Below are 16,797 nucleotides of genomic sequence, written 5' to 3' on the forward strand. Positions count from 1 at the left end.
AACGTTGACACAACGAGAAAATGTTGTTAAGGGCAGTGCGGGTGGTGTGCGTGCGTGCATGTAGTATATATGTATATAAGTATATGTATACATCATACGGTGTTTGTAAGTTTTTTTTGGGGTTTGTAAGGGGAATCAATAATCATTTATAAGGGCAGTTATCGGCAGAGGTTGACAGGTATGATACATGTACATGCATATGCATATGTATATGTATATATACATGTATATGCATATGTATATACATGTACATGTAAATATGCATATGTATATATACTATATATACACATGTACATGTAAATGTACATGTACATGCATAGGCATATATATAATTATATATACTAAAAGAGTTAAGCAGTACTGTTACAACAGCATATATACTTTAGTATAGTCGAGTGAGTATGCAATAATTTAGTATTAAAGAAGGAAAAAATGGTACATTAAAAAAGAAACAACAACAACATATGGATGGTTATGTATGGCGTCGGTGATCTTGACCATGTCTAGAAAGTATTGAGTGCCTAGTGCGCATTCGGGAGGCTACGCATCTTTACAAGAGTGCAGATGAGGCTTCATTTGGAGGAGAAAATAAGTATCCATAGTTCATTGCCCTAGTTGGTATGAGTGAGCATCCGGGAGAGAGAAAGAGAGAGATAAAGCTCCTGGTGGAGTCTGATGTCACACATTCATACGCACCCACGGACAGCACAGTCCCACCCGAGTCCTTATTGCAACCCAGCCAACTACTTTTTGGGGAGGATTGGAGTCCGATATGAGGATCAGAGATCGTCCTCTCCTTGGCCTTCTCCTGCTGGCTTTCTCCTTACTTCCAGTGGGAGCCACCCAACAGGAGGCGGCCAAGAAAAGGCACTACTTTATAGCTGCCGTGGAGATAGACTGGAACTACAATGGCAATGACACGCACAGGTAAGGGGTGCTCCTTTTCACAATGGCATCATTAAACTTTGTTCAGTATTACAAAGGAACATTCAAATAAGAGCCCCCTCTCTTTTTGCTGACAACAATGACAAATAAAATGACTATATGAATAAAAATAAAATGATTCACGTCAATTTATTGACTATGCAGGCTGAGATTAAAGTATACCTGTTAATACTCCAAGTGAAAATGTTGCTTCCTTATTGTGTACGTAGAAGAATAAAAAGGAAAATTACTCTTAATACTCACATTTGGACAATTCTATTCTATGGATAGGAAAATCAACTTTTTGCAGGTCAAAAATAAATGCTATTATTCCATTTTAACACTTCACTTTGCCTTGACTCTCACACTCGCAAAAACAATGGTTTTGTTGGAGTTTTTGATGATTTATTTCCTCCGAGATTTCTGATACATTATTTGGTATTTTCAATAAGTTGACTTTTTAAAACGATGTCTGCTCCGAAATCTTAAAAAGCTCAGTGATTGTCCCTGAGGAAAACAATCCGCACTGTCCTGTTTCTATTTCATTGAGTATTGCTGATTCCATATCTTTTGTTGATATAACATTCCGTTTTATATTGCCAGCGTGGCTTTTTCCCCACTGAGGTTATTTCCTTTTTTTCAGATTCAGTCCCACGTACAAGAAAGTGGTTTTCCGGGAATACGACAAATTCTTCACACGGCAGAAGGTTCACGAGCCCTCGTTAGGTATTTTTGAATTTATTTTACATTTCTGAACATGATTGCTGCCATTTTTTGGAGTACAACAGGGGATCCAAACCATTTAGTGATAAAAGTATTTATTTTTCGCTGTCAGCTCATTGGCTGCCATTGATGAACAATCACTATCGACAGTGCTGGTAAAACGACAACATTTGAATGGCGTCCTGGCATCAATATGGCAAGATGAAGGCCACCCCGAAACAGTTAGGCAGTCGTGGTTAGCTAAATAGCCAGCGAGGGACAGACATTTATTCCCGTTTTTGGTTTCTGAGGTCCCTTACAGCGACATTTCAGTAGTCATTTGTTTTTTTTCTCTGTCCACAGGTCTGCTGGGACCCACACTGAGGGCCCAGGAGGGCGAGATCCTCGTGGTCACTTTCCGAAACATGGCGTCAGAGCCGCACAACCTCCATCCGCATGGCATCGCTTATGGGAAACAGTCCGAGGGTAAGTCCCCCCACCCTCCGACCGCGGCGGCCAACCAGCATGTGTTATGCAAGTCCTAGTTCCAAAAAGGAGGCAAAGTTGATCGGTACGACAAACAAGGGTATTTGTTTTGTTTTAAAATATTAACCAGCCTAGGCCAATGATCAAACGCCACGGTACTGAAGTCCAACATTAGGCAGTTTAAGTAAACAGCCCAAATGGGAAAGAAATTAAAACTTAAAACATAAATGTGAGACATTCCAGCGGGTGACCACGGCTCTAAATGGGATTTGTTGAGAATTACACGAGATGTCGCTGACGTTGCAGGAGCGCATTACTTTGACAACACGTCCCAAAAGGAGCAGGAGGACGACGTGGTGAGACCGGGCAGCGAGCACGTTTACCACTGGGAGGTGACGCCCGAGGTGGCGCCCAAAAACGACGACCCCGCCTGCCTCACCTACTCGTACATCTCTCACCTGAATTTGGTGGAGGATTTCAACTCGGGCCTCGTTGGGGCTTTGCTAATCTGCAAGAACGGTGAGAACATTTGACTCTAGTGGTAAAAAGGAAAGTACAAAATAGCCCATCTTCTTCCTTACAGGGAGCTTAGATGAGTCAGGGATGCAGGTTGGCACCAAACAGGAGTTGGTCCTGCTCTTTGGGGTCTTTGATGAGCGAGAAAGTATCTACAAGCCAAAGGACACGTCTTTAGACCACGTCCACTTCACCATTAATGGCTACACCAAGGGAGCGCTACCTGGTAGAATACTGTCCCAAAACATTTTCTTTTCACAGAATTAATTTCTACACGTAGAGTCAGTAAAAAGCTAAAAGAATATACATATATATATAAAAAGAACTAAAATGTTATGTCAAAAACCTGATTTTATTTTAACCTGATCCCCACCCTTTGAGAACAATATGATCTTGCCTCATCTTTCCGTACTGAGTGCTATTGGAAGCTGATGCACCATTGTTTTCCAGGTTTAAGCGTGTGCGCATATTCCTGGGTGAACCTTTACTTGCTGGCCATTAGCAGCGAACCCGAGTTGTTCTCCGTGCACGTCAGCGGACAGGTGCTGCAGCACATGCGTCACAAGGTGTCGTCACTAGGGCTGATCAGCGGCTCTTCTGCCAGCGCCCAAATGGCCCCCGGGTACCCCGGCCGCTGGTTGCTGTCCTCGCATGTGCTCAAGCACGTGGAAGGTAAGGATCGGCGTCCCGCGGTTGGATTTTGCCTCCGCTAACACCAGCCCGGCAGCGGGCATGCACGCCTTCTTGGACCTGAAGGAATGCCAGGGCGTGGCTGTGCCACGCCACAAGATGACCTTCGAGCAAAGACGCCAAAGTACAGAGTGGGTTTACTATATCGCCGCTGAGGAGGTCGTCTGGGACTACGCGCCCACCATGCCCGAATATATCGACCAGTAAGACAACCGTCAATACTATTAGTTGATTCGAATTGTGGGGTTATAACCAGCATATTTGTATCCTAGATTGATTACCTTACCTGTGTATCAACAACTGTGAGATCATTGGAGCCCTGACTAGCTAGTAAATCGCATCGGTAATTATCAATCTAGCCAATTTTTAGCACATTTTTTTCCCAATAGGAGCTACAAGTCGCAGTACCTGCAACAATCCTCAACACGCATTGGTAGAAAGTACAAGAAGGCCGTGTTCACGCTGTACGACAAATCCTTCACAGAACGAATAGAGAACAAGCAGAGGAAAAGCGAGCTGGGCATCCTGGGTCCAGTAATAAGAGCGCAAGTCAGGGACGTGATCAAGGTCAGACCCCAAGCTTCAATCCCCTCCACGTACGTAGCTGACTAGGATCACTTGGACCCCCTCCGCAGATTGTATTCAAGAACATGGCCTCCAGGCCCTACAGCATCTACCCACACGGACTGACCATCCAAAAATCAGACGAGGGCGTCAACTACCCGGAAGGAGGTGAATGCGATCGCAAATGGGTGCCGCTGGCGTTTGAATTGAAATCTCCTACTGTCCATTTTTTCACCTGCACAAAAATTCAGTCCCAAGAAAACTGTTCCAAAAATTCAGTCACCAAGAATTCAAATGTAAAGCCAAGCCTGCTTTGAAACAAAATATTGGAAAAAAATCAAACTGTGATGGCACAGATTTACTTCTAGTTTGGTGTCATTGCCATACCAAGTTGTGTTAAACAGGCAACCAGACGCACGCCGTCCAGCCGGGTGAGACGTACACGTATGTCTGGCGGGTAAAAGAGGAGGACGGGCCTCTGAAAGGAGACTCCAGGTGTCTGACCCGGATGTACCACAGCGCCGTCAACACTCCACGTGACATAGCCTCCGGTCTGATCGGACCCCTCCTCATCTGCAAGAGTCAGTCGCTCAATGTCAGGAATGTACAGGTAAAAGCCCAAAACTCGATTCCTGCTCGCTGGCAGTATAATTGTGAGTGGATGTCTGTTTTATTGTGCCCTGTGATTGGCTAACAACCAACTCAAGGTGTCCCCGCCTGTTGGACAAGCGGTATGGTAAATGAATGAATGAATACAGTAAACCATCGGCCAGCTATCGGACTCCTTTTCAGGTCTTTGTCCCTCTCCCAATTGTGTCTCAAAGGTAAAATCCGACAAAGAGCAACAGGCCATGTTTGCCGTGTTTGACGAAAACAAAAGCTGGTACCTGGAAGACAACATTCGGCAGTTCTGCGATCGACCCCAAATCAACAAGGCGGACGGCCGCTTCTACGATTCCAATGTCATGCACAGTACGTCCGGCCCCCGTCTTACTGGATTTGGCCGCAGTTGACCGGAGCTCGTTACCCGTCAGCCATCAACGGCTACGTGTACGAGGGCGGGCCACTCTTGGGCTTCTGCAACGGGGAAGTGGCCACGTGGCACGTCTCCAGCGTAGGCTCACAGGACTACATTCAGACAGCCACGATGTACGGACACGCATTCCAACTAAACAACCGCATGGAAGACATCCTCAGCCTCTACCCGATGACCGGCGAGACCATTACGATGACCATGGAAAACATCGGTCAGTTCACAGTAACTATACATGGCTACAAACATTTTTCACAGGATTGGATGCCGAAATCGCCGCTGAATCTTTCCGTCCATCCCATCAGGCGTCTGGCTTCTGGTGTCGCTGTATTCTCACGAGAATACCCAAGGAATGCGCCTGAAGTTCCAGGATGTGGAGTGCTTCCGTGACCGTCACTACGAGTACAGCGATAACAATGAACCGGGAACATTTGAATTCATTGTTTTGGATTTCCCAAGTAGGAACGAAATCTTGAATAAGAAGGAGAAGGAGAAAATTCATCCCAAAGATCCCACGCCTAGTACAATGGTGATCGACGAACTTACGGACACGTTCGCCGCCGAATGGGGCCTCAGGACATTTAAGAATCAGACTACGGCCGAGAGCGTGGAGAAGCTAGATTTATCATTCCTTGACTACGATGCCGTCGACGTGTCGGATGGAAAAGCGACAATAAGGACAAAAAGCTCAATAAACGGTATTCCGAGGGTCCCTCGAGATAAAGCCCAAAATGTCAGTGCTACTGGGTTGCCTTCGAGTCTTAACAACAGCCTTTCCAAAACAGACCAAATAAAACTTAACGCAACCGCTTTGCCACAGTTCGAAAACAAATCCACCGAGGCTATCCATCGGACTGAAACCATGCCAGTAGACGTCGGCTCGGAGGAGGAAACCAGTAAGGAAGTATTTATATTCCTCCAAGAAAACCGCACCGAGGTGATTAAAACCAAGTCTGTGAGGACCGATGTCCACAACTGGACTTACGACGGAACTCATGAAAAAGTATCGGTGGAGATTCCCGATCATCTTGCCAAATACTTTAAGGTGACACCGACACCCAAAAAGACGGCCAAAATCAAAAAGGTGAACTTTCGACACAAGCCGCAGAAGGGCCAAGGCATGAAAACGAGGAAGAGGAAGGTATACAAGCCGGAGGTTACGATGGGTTTACCCCTCTCGCCCCGCGGATTCAACCCCGACGTGACCCCGAGGGGTTCGCGGCCGTCTTCGCCTCGAGCCGTCTCCGATGAGGAGGAGCTCATCAATGTGCCGGTAGTCATCGGCGTACCCCGGCTGGATTTCAGCGACTATGAGTTTTACGTTCCAGGAGACGAGCCCGACCATTTGGCCAAGCAGGATTTGAAAGCGGACGAATACGAGTATGTGAACTACAAAGATCCTTACAGCGGTCATCAAGACATCAGGAACTTTAACATAGAGGGGCGTAATTACAAGATATACTTTATCGCCGCGGAAGAGGTGGAGTGGGATTACGCTGGCAGTGGACAGAGGTAAGATCACAGCTCGTGTTGCGCCGATACACCCCTAAAATGACATCGCAAAGCCGTGCAACGTGTATCTTGAGTTATAGTTTTCAACTGCTGGTACCAAGTTGTATGTAGCAATTTAGTCTTAAAAAAAGAATTGTATATATTTCTTTTTAACTGTAGTTGTTGCCAATGTTGACATTGGAGTCAAAAAATGGTATCGGTGCAACGCTACTTGAACAGGCAGCAAGGAGTTTTGATGGGAATGAAAATCTCGATCTTTCCCAAGGCAGGAAAGATCCCGACAAAGCGGCCGCAACACCAAGTTCAAGAAGGTGGTCTTCCGCGGTTACACGGACGGGCTCTTCAGAACTCCCGAAATCCGAGGAGAAAAGGAAGAGCACCTTGGCATCCTGGGGCCAATCATCAGGGCGGAATATGGTCAAAGCATCATGGTAAGCGCCCAATTAATGGCGCCCGCGGCCCTTGCAATTTCCTTCAAAGCGATGCTATCCCCTTCGTAGGTCATTTTCAAAAACAAAGCCAATCGTCCGTTCTCCTTGCACCCCAATGGGGTGACCTACACAAAGTTGACAGATGGAATGTCTTACGAGGACGACTCCACGCCCTGGTACAGAGTTGATAACGAGGTTCCGCCCAACGGCAACTTCACATATGTCTGGAATGTCCCCCGAAACCCTGCGCACCAGCAAGATGAGCATCAGTGTCAGACTTGGACATATTATTCCGGTGTTAACCCTGTGAGTACTTTCCTTTTTCTAGAGCCATTGCTAGGTGCGAAAGGGTAGAATTGCCTCATTTTTCAGTGCTGCTGGAAATGTCAACAAAAAACGAGGACTTTTAACTTCATCAAGCTGGTACAAAAGGACTAGGGCCACTGAAGAAAAAAAATGGTGGGCAAGATTAATTCTAAATCAGAATTCTGACTTTCTCAGGATTATGACTTTAATCCAAGAATTCTGGCTTCACCGTGAGAATAAACTGAGATTTCTGACTTCCTGTTCTAAATTTGTTCTCAGAAATTCTGACTTTTTAGCCAGAAACCTTTAGTGGCTGTAATCCTTTTCCGTGGACACCCACATTCAAAGTATTAGTTAAATGGTTGGATTTTTAAGACGGATGGACGGGACAGATTTCTCAATATCTACTGTATTCCTCCCTAGGAAAAGGACATCCACTCTGGCTTGATCGGTCCTTTGCTGGTGTGTCCCGAGGGCACTTTTAATAATGTCACTGACACAAGTGAGTTCACGCTACTCTTCATGACTTTTGACGAGTCCAGGAGCTGGTACTATGAGGAGAACATCAAGATGATGCAGCAGAAAAGACGAAGGGGAACCCCGGAGCCTGTCCTCAAGGAGAACCTCAGGTTCCATTGTAATTACAGACACCGCAATCCCACGTTGGGTCCATCGATCCGGATTCTCGGATTGATGCGAATTCAATGAAAATGTCTGCTGTTTCTACAGCCATCAATGGTATCATGTATAACCTCAAGGGTCTACGGATGTACACTAACCAGTCCGTCTACTGGCACCTGATCAACATGGGCTCTCCCAAAGACTTCCACAGCGTCCATTTTCATGGACAGACATTCCTGCGCACGACCAACAGCGTCAATAGACACGCAGTCTACCCACTCCTCCCTGGTAGTGTATGGCACATTTATTTAAAAAAAAGCCGGTCAAGATCCTGACTTTAAAGTCAGAACTCTCACTTTAAGATCAGAATTCTGAGAATAACAAGATATTTCTGAGAATAATATGAGAATTCTCACGATCACAGAATTCTGAGAATAATATGAGAATTCTCACATTGATCACAAAATTCTGACCATAATGTGAGAATTCTCACTGATTGAACTTCAAGCATTTTGTTCAGGAAGTTTCGCTACCCTGAAGATGTACCCGTCCAAACCAGGACTATGGCTAATGGAATCCGAAATTGGTTTCAATCAGCAGCGCGGAATGCAGACGCGCTTCTTAGTCCTCGACAGAGGTAACAACCACTTCGCCGACGTACCTTGAATGGTGTCAGTGGATCCATAGCTCGCATGTGTCCTCCCAGAATGCTACCAACCTCTGGGCTTGCAGTCGGGCAGCGTGAAAGACGAGCAAATCACAGCCAACAAGACTCGAGGTATTTATGCCCATCTGCGGAAATCTGTTGAGAAACAAAAGAAAAGAGGTGATGAGCTACCCCTGTGTTGACCTTGGAAGGATACTGGGAGCCACATTTGGCCAGGCTGAACAATCAAGGCAAGTACAACGCTTGGAGCACTGATCAGAGCAACAGCTTTATTCAGGTATGTCCACAGATAGAGGTTATTTGCCATACTGTCCACACTACCTACATGCATACAACTTGCGCAGGTGGACTTCCAGCGTCCCGTGGTGATCAGCCAGGTGGACACACAAGGAGCCAAGCAGCTTTTCCAATCCCAATTTGTCACAAATTTCTCCATATCGTACAGCAACGACCGCAGGAGATGGATCCTCTACAAGGGAGACAGCACGTACCCGATGAGGGTGAGAATGGCTCGGAAACTACTTCGTCATACTTTGCCACCGTTGGCAAGAAGCGTGACTCATTTTCCTGCAATGGCAGATTTTCCCTGGGAACCAGGAACCCTATGTGACAAAAACAAACACCTTCTCCCCTCCGATAATCGCGCGCTTCATTCGTCTCCACCCTGTGCACTGGTACAACATGGCCACCTTACGCATGGAGTATTATGGCTGCGAGCTGGACGGTAAGATTTCGAGTCACTGTGGGATCCCAAAGCGGGGACTCTTGATGTTTCCCGGTCAGGCTGCTCTTTGCCTCTGGGGATGGAGAACGGAGCCATCGAGGACGGGCGCATCACGGCGAGCTCCGTCAACTCCAACTGGTATTTGGGATCCTGGAGTCCCCACTTTGCCCGCATCAACAAAGTGGGAGCCATCAACGCTTGGCAAGCTAAGGTGAGAGGCCTTCGCCTTCGAAATCCCGGGCGGCTTTAAAGCCACCGACCGCCCGGCTATTTTTCCGCCCGTGCAGCACAGAGACATGAAGCAGTGGCTTCAGGTGGAGCTCCCGCGTGTCATGAAGATCACGGGTATCATCACGCAAGGAGCCAAGTCTTTGGGGAAAGAGATGTACGTGTCCTCGTACACGCTGAAATACAGCAATAATGGCATCCATTGGCACCCGTACGCTGAGGATGAGGACTGCCCGGCCAAGGTACTTTCTTATGTCTTAACCGAGTCAATCTGGGCCACCGGAGTTGGCGCCCAATCTTCTTGATTGTAACCACATAATTATTTTGTGACCGAATTCCTGGCAACTGGTATTTTGGGGACTCCACTATTCTATCCAAATTTCTTCCTGAACTTTTTGTCGATGAATTTTTGCTTTCTTAAGTTCTTTTTTACAACGGAATACTTGAAGCGGAATGTTTTTTTGATGGGATTCCTTGGGAAAGTGTGTTTTTAAGCCTGAATTCTTTGAAGATTATTTTTGGGGCACTACCTTTGTGACCGATTTTTTTTCTCTCTTATGCAGTCTCTGAGATTGTAACCTGCCTTTTCCCCTCCAAATTCAGATCTTCATCGGGAACACGGACAACAATGAGCACGTGAAGAATTTCATCTACCCGCCTATTTTTGCCCGCTTCATTCAAATCGTCCCCAAAACCTGGAATAGGTCCATCACCCTTCGGGTGGAGCTGTTGGGCTGCAACTTTGAGTGACCTTGACCAATCCTAATGTGGCTGCCTTAGAAATGAAAGATCACCCAAGAACAAAACATTCCCATTTTTGATTTCCCATCTTAAAGTAGTTTGCATCTGCCTGCCGTTTAGCTTCAACGTCACCTTCAAATTGTTAGAAACAACTGTTGTTAGGAATTTTGCCGTTGGATTCAAAAGTAACTCTCTATTTTGAAATAGTTATTTATTCTCGGGATGGGCCAATCACGAGCATGTCCAAATGTCTTTTATTTCCCACACAATAAGAGCAAAGTTAACCCAAGGGTTATTGAGAAAAAAATATCCCAACTCATCTCATTTTCCCCCCAGAAAATCAGTGCAGCATAAAATAAGGCTGCAAACAAATTTTGTTCAATATTTAGTTTTACATGAATAACCTCATAGAAAAAATAAAGTTGATCAACCAATGAGCTTTCTTGGTTGTGATTTACTTGATTTTTTTTCAAAGATTCTGTTTTTTCAACAGTGTTAAAATTCTAGATCATATTTCTGTATCTCGAAACGTATAAACAACACACAACTGTTGCCACACCAAAATTTTCTGGTAAACCGATTAAAGTTGTACACAAATGAGTTTTAAATGAGCCAAAGATGAAGGATTAAAGAGCCACCTTCACCATCGGAGCCAACGTTTGCAGACATCTGCTGTAATTTTAAAGATGTTTTTCAAAAAGTACTTCTTATTTCAAAAGACAACTTGTTCTAACTATTTACTTTGGACGGCCAATAGAGTGAGCTGGCAAAAAAACAAAGTTAGATCAGTGACAAGGAAAAAACTGAAAATATAGGAATCACAAAAAAGCCTCCGTTGTTTAAAGCCACTTGATGAAATTCACAAAGGCGAGCTAGAAATGCAAAGGTTACTTCCATTCACGCAAAACAAAAGGTATAAGATACAAGTGTTGAGCTGTTGGAGTGCAGTTTGAACATTCATTTTTCCAAAGTGGCACAACAATAAACCCTGTGAGCGCTGTACAGGACTCAGACGGCAATACACGCAGAGTGACAGACAATGCGTTTGACAGCTCGTCTGAACCAGGGATAAAACCACACATATATAAAAGGGTTGATGCAGGAGTTGAGGTAGTACACGTTGAGCACGAACGAGGCGCTGAAAGGAGAGCCGTCGCCGGCTAGCGCCACGCAGTAGTACGGACAGAAGCACAACAGGAAAACCACAACCAGAATCCCCAGAGTCCTGGCCGCCTTCAGCTCCGATTTCTTCACCCTCATCGGGTGAGGCTGCGACGCTGTGGCCCGTGCCACGTGCGAGCGCAGGGCCCGCGCCTGAGACAAGGCGACCATAAACACTTTGCCGTACAAGGTGACGATAACGCAGAGGGGAAGGACGAAAGTCACGACAAGATCGAAAACGGACGCCGTGTAGTTAATGTGAATGACGCATTCGCCGAGGCAGGATCTATACCTTCCGGGATGCGCCAGATCTTCCTTAATTAGGACGCTACTCAAAAGAAGAGAGAAGAACCAACAGAGACAAACGCAAAGTTGAATTCTTTTCACAGTCACTTTGACACGATACTGGAGCGGATTGCAAATAGCCACGTAACGGTCGGCCGACATCATCACCATGTTTCCCACCGAGGCTGACGTGACGACGAAGGAGACGTAATTATACAGCGAGCACGAAATGTCGCCGGGAGTCCAGCAGGACTTGTTCAGGAAGATCTCGACAGGCCACACCAGGAGGCCCACGAGGAGGTCGCAGACGGCGAGAGAGAGGAGCAGCAGGTTGGTGGGCGTGTGCAGCTGTCTACACACAAATCGACACACACACACAAACACTCTGTTGAAGAGCACTTCAACTCAAGACAAAAGTACACACCCCACAACACGTCAGGTCAATTTCAAGAAGAACAAAGTGTGCCTGAAGTGGGAGATGGCGGTGATGACCAGCAGGTTAAGAAACACCGTTAGAATGCAGATCAAGTAGAGGAGGATGCTCCAAAAAACACCTTCAGACCAACCGGACGTGGGCCTCCTGCAGGACAGGTTGGCCAGCTGTGGAAAGCAGAGCTCTGATTGGTCCTTGCTCTCCATCGTCAGGGCCAACAAGGGCATCTCTGTCTCCGCCGTCCATGTTTTATATGCGTCGCTGACGTTGTCCCTCCCTATGATAGTGTTGACCTTTCTCTGATTGGTCCTCGTCCTAACCCCTTCGTGGCATTTGCAGACCAATGCTTGCTTTAATGGGGGGGGGTATGATTGGCGCCTGTCCCAGCAATCTTCGGGCTCAAAGACCCTGAATTGGTGGTCAGCCAATCGCAGGCCACGAGGAGACGGACAACCATTCATGCTCACACTCATACCTAGGGGCAATTTAGACTGTCCAACCAGTCTACCATGCATGTTTTTGAAATGCGGGAGGAAACCAGAGTACCCGGAGAAAAGCCATGCAAGCCCGGGTAGAACATGCAAAGTCCACACAGTGAGGACCCACCTGGGATCGAACCCTCGACGAGCGATAAATGCTACGTTGTTTTTGGGCACTCTTGGTAAATGCCGGCCATTACAGAAGAACGGGGAAAACTCAAAAGATACAGATTGCACGGCACTGCTACATTATTACCTGCATTTTGGGTCAGTACACTAATTCAAATTGGGAATGTGAATCACCAACTTCACCATGATCCAGTCTTAATATTTCGGACAACAATATAATACTTTTTATACGACAAAATATTCCATCAGTTACTACACTGTACCTTACACATTAAAAGTCCTATCTAGCTAGGTAGATGTTTTTGACAATTTTGTCACTGAAACCTTCAGAAATGTGAATAAAAAGTGTTGTTTTAAATAAAACGGCGCATCAAGTAAAATATGACTAATGAATGATGTTTTGCATTTTATCATAAAAAGAAAATGACTAATACATGATAAATTCCAAGGCAAAATAAAGCAAAATTCCATCCAAAATGGCAATAAGAAGATAACCTCAATTCAGCACTAAGTCAATTAAACAGAGGTTTTGTCAGAATTGGATGATTAACCACAAAACACCAAATCGTTGCTTGGAAGCAAAATGAAATCTGTCATTTTAACCTAAATATTTCTCCAAATAACTCTTACTTTGAAGTTTATTTTCAAGTATACCTCCATGGAAGAAGTCCTTAGAGGTTGTATTAGTCAAAACATGGTTTCGCTCCATGTTCACACCTTGGCTCATTAAAAGGTTATTATTTGACTTGTGTTGCAATCAAAGGTGTGAAGAAAACACATCACGGCAGCCGTTTTTCCCAGCAGACTGATAGACTGACAAACAATCTTGTTGTTCATTAAGTGAACAATGTTGAAAACATGATCATTGACGTGCTCTTTGATGAACCCTATTTTTGTTGTTTTATTGATTCAAACTGCCAAAGGAAGTTTTGACATAGCTACGTAAAATTGGTAGCTGTTTTTGTTTACATAAAAGACCATAGAAACCACCAGGCCTAAATGAGACACATAAACCCTGTCCAAGAGAGAGAATGTCTGACATTAGTCCAAAAACAACTTGGAAAAAAATGCGACAAAAGATCGCAATTGAGCTTTAAAAAAAAATTAAAAATAAAATTAAATTACTTATTGGGGCTTTGTGGATCTATGAATGAAAATTGTCAGATGATCACAACTGCCAAGTCAATAATTGACTCTACCCATCAAACAGAAGAACATTTTAGCACATCCATGACATAGAAGAGAAGAACAAATAGTATAAGAGTTACATGGATGAATCACGTTATAGTGGCGCTAACACCTACGCACTGGGCGTGTGCGGTCGATTGGTCGCCGGTCTTTTGGTCGCTGTCTTTTGGTCGCCGGTCTTTTGATCGCCGGTCTTTTGATCGCCGGTCTTTTGGTCACCGGTCTTTTGGTCGCCGGTCTTATGGTCGCCCGGACCCAAACAACGGGCGACCAAAAGACCAGCGACCAAAAGACCGGCGACAAAACAACCTTGTCTACGCATCAATAAAAGCCAACAATGGCCCTGAGCAGTTTCACTGAGCCAACGTGTGAGTGTCTAAGAGTTTCTATGTACATGAGTTGTCCACTTAGGAAGGTACTTCGGTCAGGGTCTTAACAAGTTCTCCAACAAAAAACAATAAAAGTACGGGAAATATTGAGCTTTTCTTTAGCCTAATAATTAATAGGGCATTAAGTATGACTAAATAATAATTCTCAGTTTGTATTTGGGGAATTCGAGCAACGATTTAAATGGTAATTATCAATAACCTTCCGGGCGACCAAAAGACCGGCGACCAAACGACCGAGTACCCGCACTGGGTATGCATACTACATGAGCAATTTGGAAGTTTCATGCGTGTCAACGTGTGCACGCTTGTTTCCCCACACAAATCTACCATGAAAAGGCGGAATTCTCTTTACAGCAAAAAGCCTTGTTTCCATTATTGTGATGATGATGATGATGACGATGATATTAACGCTTTGCTTTTTAGTCAATCCATTTTTGCAATTGGCAATGGGGCAAATCAAACAAGAGATATTAACAAAGGTTGCAGCACTATTTAGGTATTTATTTATTTTTCTTTTTATGCATTCCATTCTTTTTGTTGTGTCTCACACAGTGCAATTTGAGTGCGATATTTGACGAAATCATGGATTCTGACACTTTTCAGGGCCCTCCATAGATGCATATTGATCCATATCCATGAAGAATTAGACTCATAATTATGCGGCTTGTAAGCAGTAGTTGTGACATCATACTTTGCGAACGTGAACAAACTTTGATCCAATCCGATTTGCTTGGGGGCGGTACTCCAAGCTATAAATGAAGCTGACCTTAGAGGAGTTTGGATAGAACGCTGTCCAAGCGGCAGCTTCTGAATGGAAAACAGCGTCCAATCAGAGCTCTGCTTTCCACAGCTAGCCAACCTGTCCTGCAGGAAGTCCATGGTTGAATCAACTGGAGACACTATTTTGAATGTTCTACTTTCTTTGACCTGCGCCTTCACTGTGCTGCTCAATTTGCTCGTCATTGTTGCCATCTCTCATTTCAGGCACGTGTTGTTTTTTTTATCTTACGTTGTCTATTAGTACTTGATTTTGTCATGATTGTCAGGACTCGGAAATTGTTGTTTAATCCAATTAAGTGTTGTGCACCATATTTTTTGTCATTGTATCTTTGTTTTCTTTTCTTCTTGTGAGCAGGCAGCTGCACACTCCCACCAACCTGCTCCTCCTCTCTCTCGCCATCTCCGACTTCCTGGTGGGCCTGGTGGTGTGGCCCGGTGAGATCTACAACAAAACATCCTGCTGGGCCTTGGGTGACATAGCTTGCTTTTGCTATCAGTTTGCCACCTTTGTCCTCACAGCCACCTCAGTGGGAAACATGGTGTTGATATCAGCTGACCGTTACGTGGCCATTTGCCATCCTCTCCATTATAACGCCCAAGTCACTTTGAAAAGAATCCGACTTTGTGTTTATCTGTGCTGGTCTTTGTCATTTCTGTTTTCTTGCATTCTTTTGAAGGATCAGCTAGCTCATCCAGAAAATTTCAGCTCCTGCTATGGGGAGTGTGTCATTAGTATTGACATGGAAACCGGGATACTAGATCTGGTTCTGACTTTCATCATTCCTCTCAGCATTATCGTCACGCTGCACACGCGCGTGTTTGTGGTTGTCGTGACTCAGGCGCGAGCCATGCGTGCTCACGTCACCTGCCGCAAAGTGCCCAATTCCCTCTCTTTGGGCGCAAGGAAATCCGAGCTGAAGGCGGCCAGGACTCTCGGGATTCTGGTTCTCGTCTTTATTCTTTGCATTAGTCCATTTTACCTTTTCTCCATCATTTCTGATGTGGGCTTTTCATCAACACAATTTATCTACCTGTTTTATTTCAACTCGTATGTAAATCCTTTGATTTATGCCTTGTTCTACCCCTGGTTTAGGAGAGCTGTGAAACAGATTGTCACTCTCCGCATACTGCAACCTGGTTCCCGTGAGGCCAAAGTGGTGTAGACAATTTGAAGAATACTTTTATTTTACCATATGTACGTGTATGCAGCACTAATTTGATGTTTTATCTGAAGAGAGCAGCTGGCTGTTACCATGATCAGATGTAAGAGCAATATTGATTGCACTTTATCTATGGAGTTAAAATATAGCTTTGAAACATGCGTGACCTGTTTCTGTGGACTGTAAAAATAGAAATGGAATAAAAGTCAATGATTGAAGTAAGTCTGAACAGTTATTAAGCATGAATAAAAATAACACATAAAAAAGAAGTATAAAATGAAAGTGAACCAAAAAGTTTCAAAGACCCAGTTGCAAACATGTCAAATTATAATATATAGTACTATATTATAACGATTTAGGGAGTGGTCACTGCACTTTATAATGGCTGAAAGTATTACGTGACCTCACTGTGATTCGTGGGAGCCGGCAGGGGGCATATGTTTCATGGCAAAAGGAGGATTTAGATGAATTTTATTGCCCGTATGCCAATCACCTAACGCCGGTATATTTTACTGCAGTGTAGTTTAAAAACAAACGAAGAAAAAAACAACCCAACTCATTTGCAACACGCCATTAGTAATTGGTAAAGCAGGACTGATGAAAATATACGGGGCCTAAATGAGACACATAAACCTTGTCCAAGAGAGA

General features: G+C 44.8%; 3 protein-coding genes across 3 annotated transcripts; 2 read left to right on the top strand and 1 right to left on the bottom strand.

Moving 5' to 3' along the window:
* The first annotated feature begins 683 nt into the window (after positions 1 to 683).
* Positions 684 to 10,582, top strand: f5 (coagulation factor V). The gene is made up of 25 exons (XM_077616461.1): positions 684 to 927; positions 1,568 to 1,650; positions 1,990 to 2,112; positions 2,419 to 2,631; positions 2,696 to 2,854; positions 3,079 to 3,300; positions 3,356 to 3,521; positions 3,708 to 3,885; positions 3,954 to 4,050; positions 4,287 to 4,492; positions 4,707 to 4,854; positions 4,917 to 5,129; positions 5,221 to 6,427; positions 6,693 to 6,858; positions 6,928 to 7,164; positions 7,588 to 7,801; positions 7,894 to 8,073; positions 8,306 to 8,422; positions 8,492 to 8,563; positions 8,644 to 8,729; positions 8,797 to 8,952; positions 9,032 to 9,176; positions 9,236 to 9,387; positions 9,464 to 9,646; positions 10,008 to 10,582. Exons 1-25 carry the CDS (start codon positions 773 to 775, stop codon positions 10,152 to 10,154), a joined length of 5,025 nt encoding a protein of 1,674 aa, XP_077472587.1. The 5' UTR covers positions 684 to 772; the 3' UTR covers positions 10,155 to 10,582.
* Positions 10,583 to 11,153: 571 nt separating this feature from the next.
* On the bottom strand, positions 11,154 to 12,236 carry LOC144087223 (trace amine-associated receptor 9-like). Its single transcript, XM_077617591.1, has 2 exons — positions 12,058 to 12,236; positions 11,154 to 11,943 (listed from the first exon to the last, which is right to left on the bottom strand). Exons 1-2 carry the CDS (start codon positions 12,228 to 12,230, stop codon positions 11,154 to 11,156), a joined length of 963 nt encoding a protein of 320 aa, XP_077473717.1. The 5' UTR covers positions 12,231 to 12,236.
* Positions 12,237 to 14,309: 2,073 nt separating this feature from the next.
* LOC144086939 (trace amine-associated receptor 13c-like) lies at positions 14,310 to 16,152 on the top strand. Its single transcript, XM_077617135.1, has 3 exons — positions 14,310 to 14,322; positions 15,019 to 15,193; positions 15,345 to 16,152. The coding sequence occupies exons 2-3, from the start codon at positions 15,021 to 15,023 to the stop codon at positions 16,150 to 16,152; spliced, it is 981 nt and encodes a 326-aa protein (XP_077473261.1). The 5' UTR covers positions 14,310 to 14,322; positions 15,019 to 15,020.
* Positions 16,153 to 16,797: the final 645 nt, after the last annotated feature.

This window comes from Stigmatopora argus, chromosome 13 (genome assembly GCF_051989625.1).
Source record: "Stigmatopora argus isolate UIUO_Sarg chromosome 13, RoL_Sarg_1.0, whole genome shotgun sequence".
NCBI classification, from domain to species: Eukaryota; Metazoa; Chordata; class Actinopteri; order Syngnathiformes; family Syngnathidae; genus Stigmatopora; species Stigmatopora argus.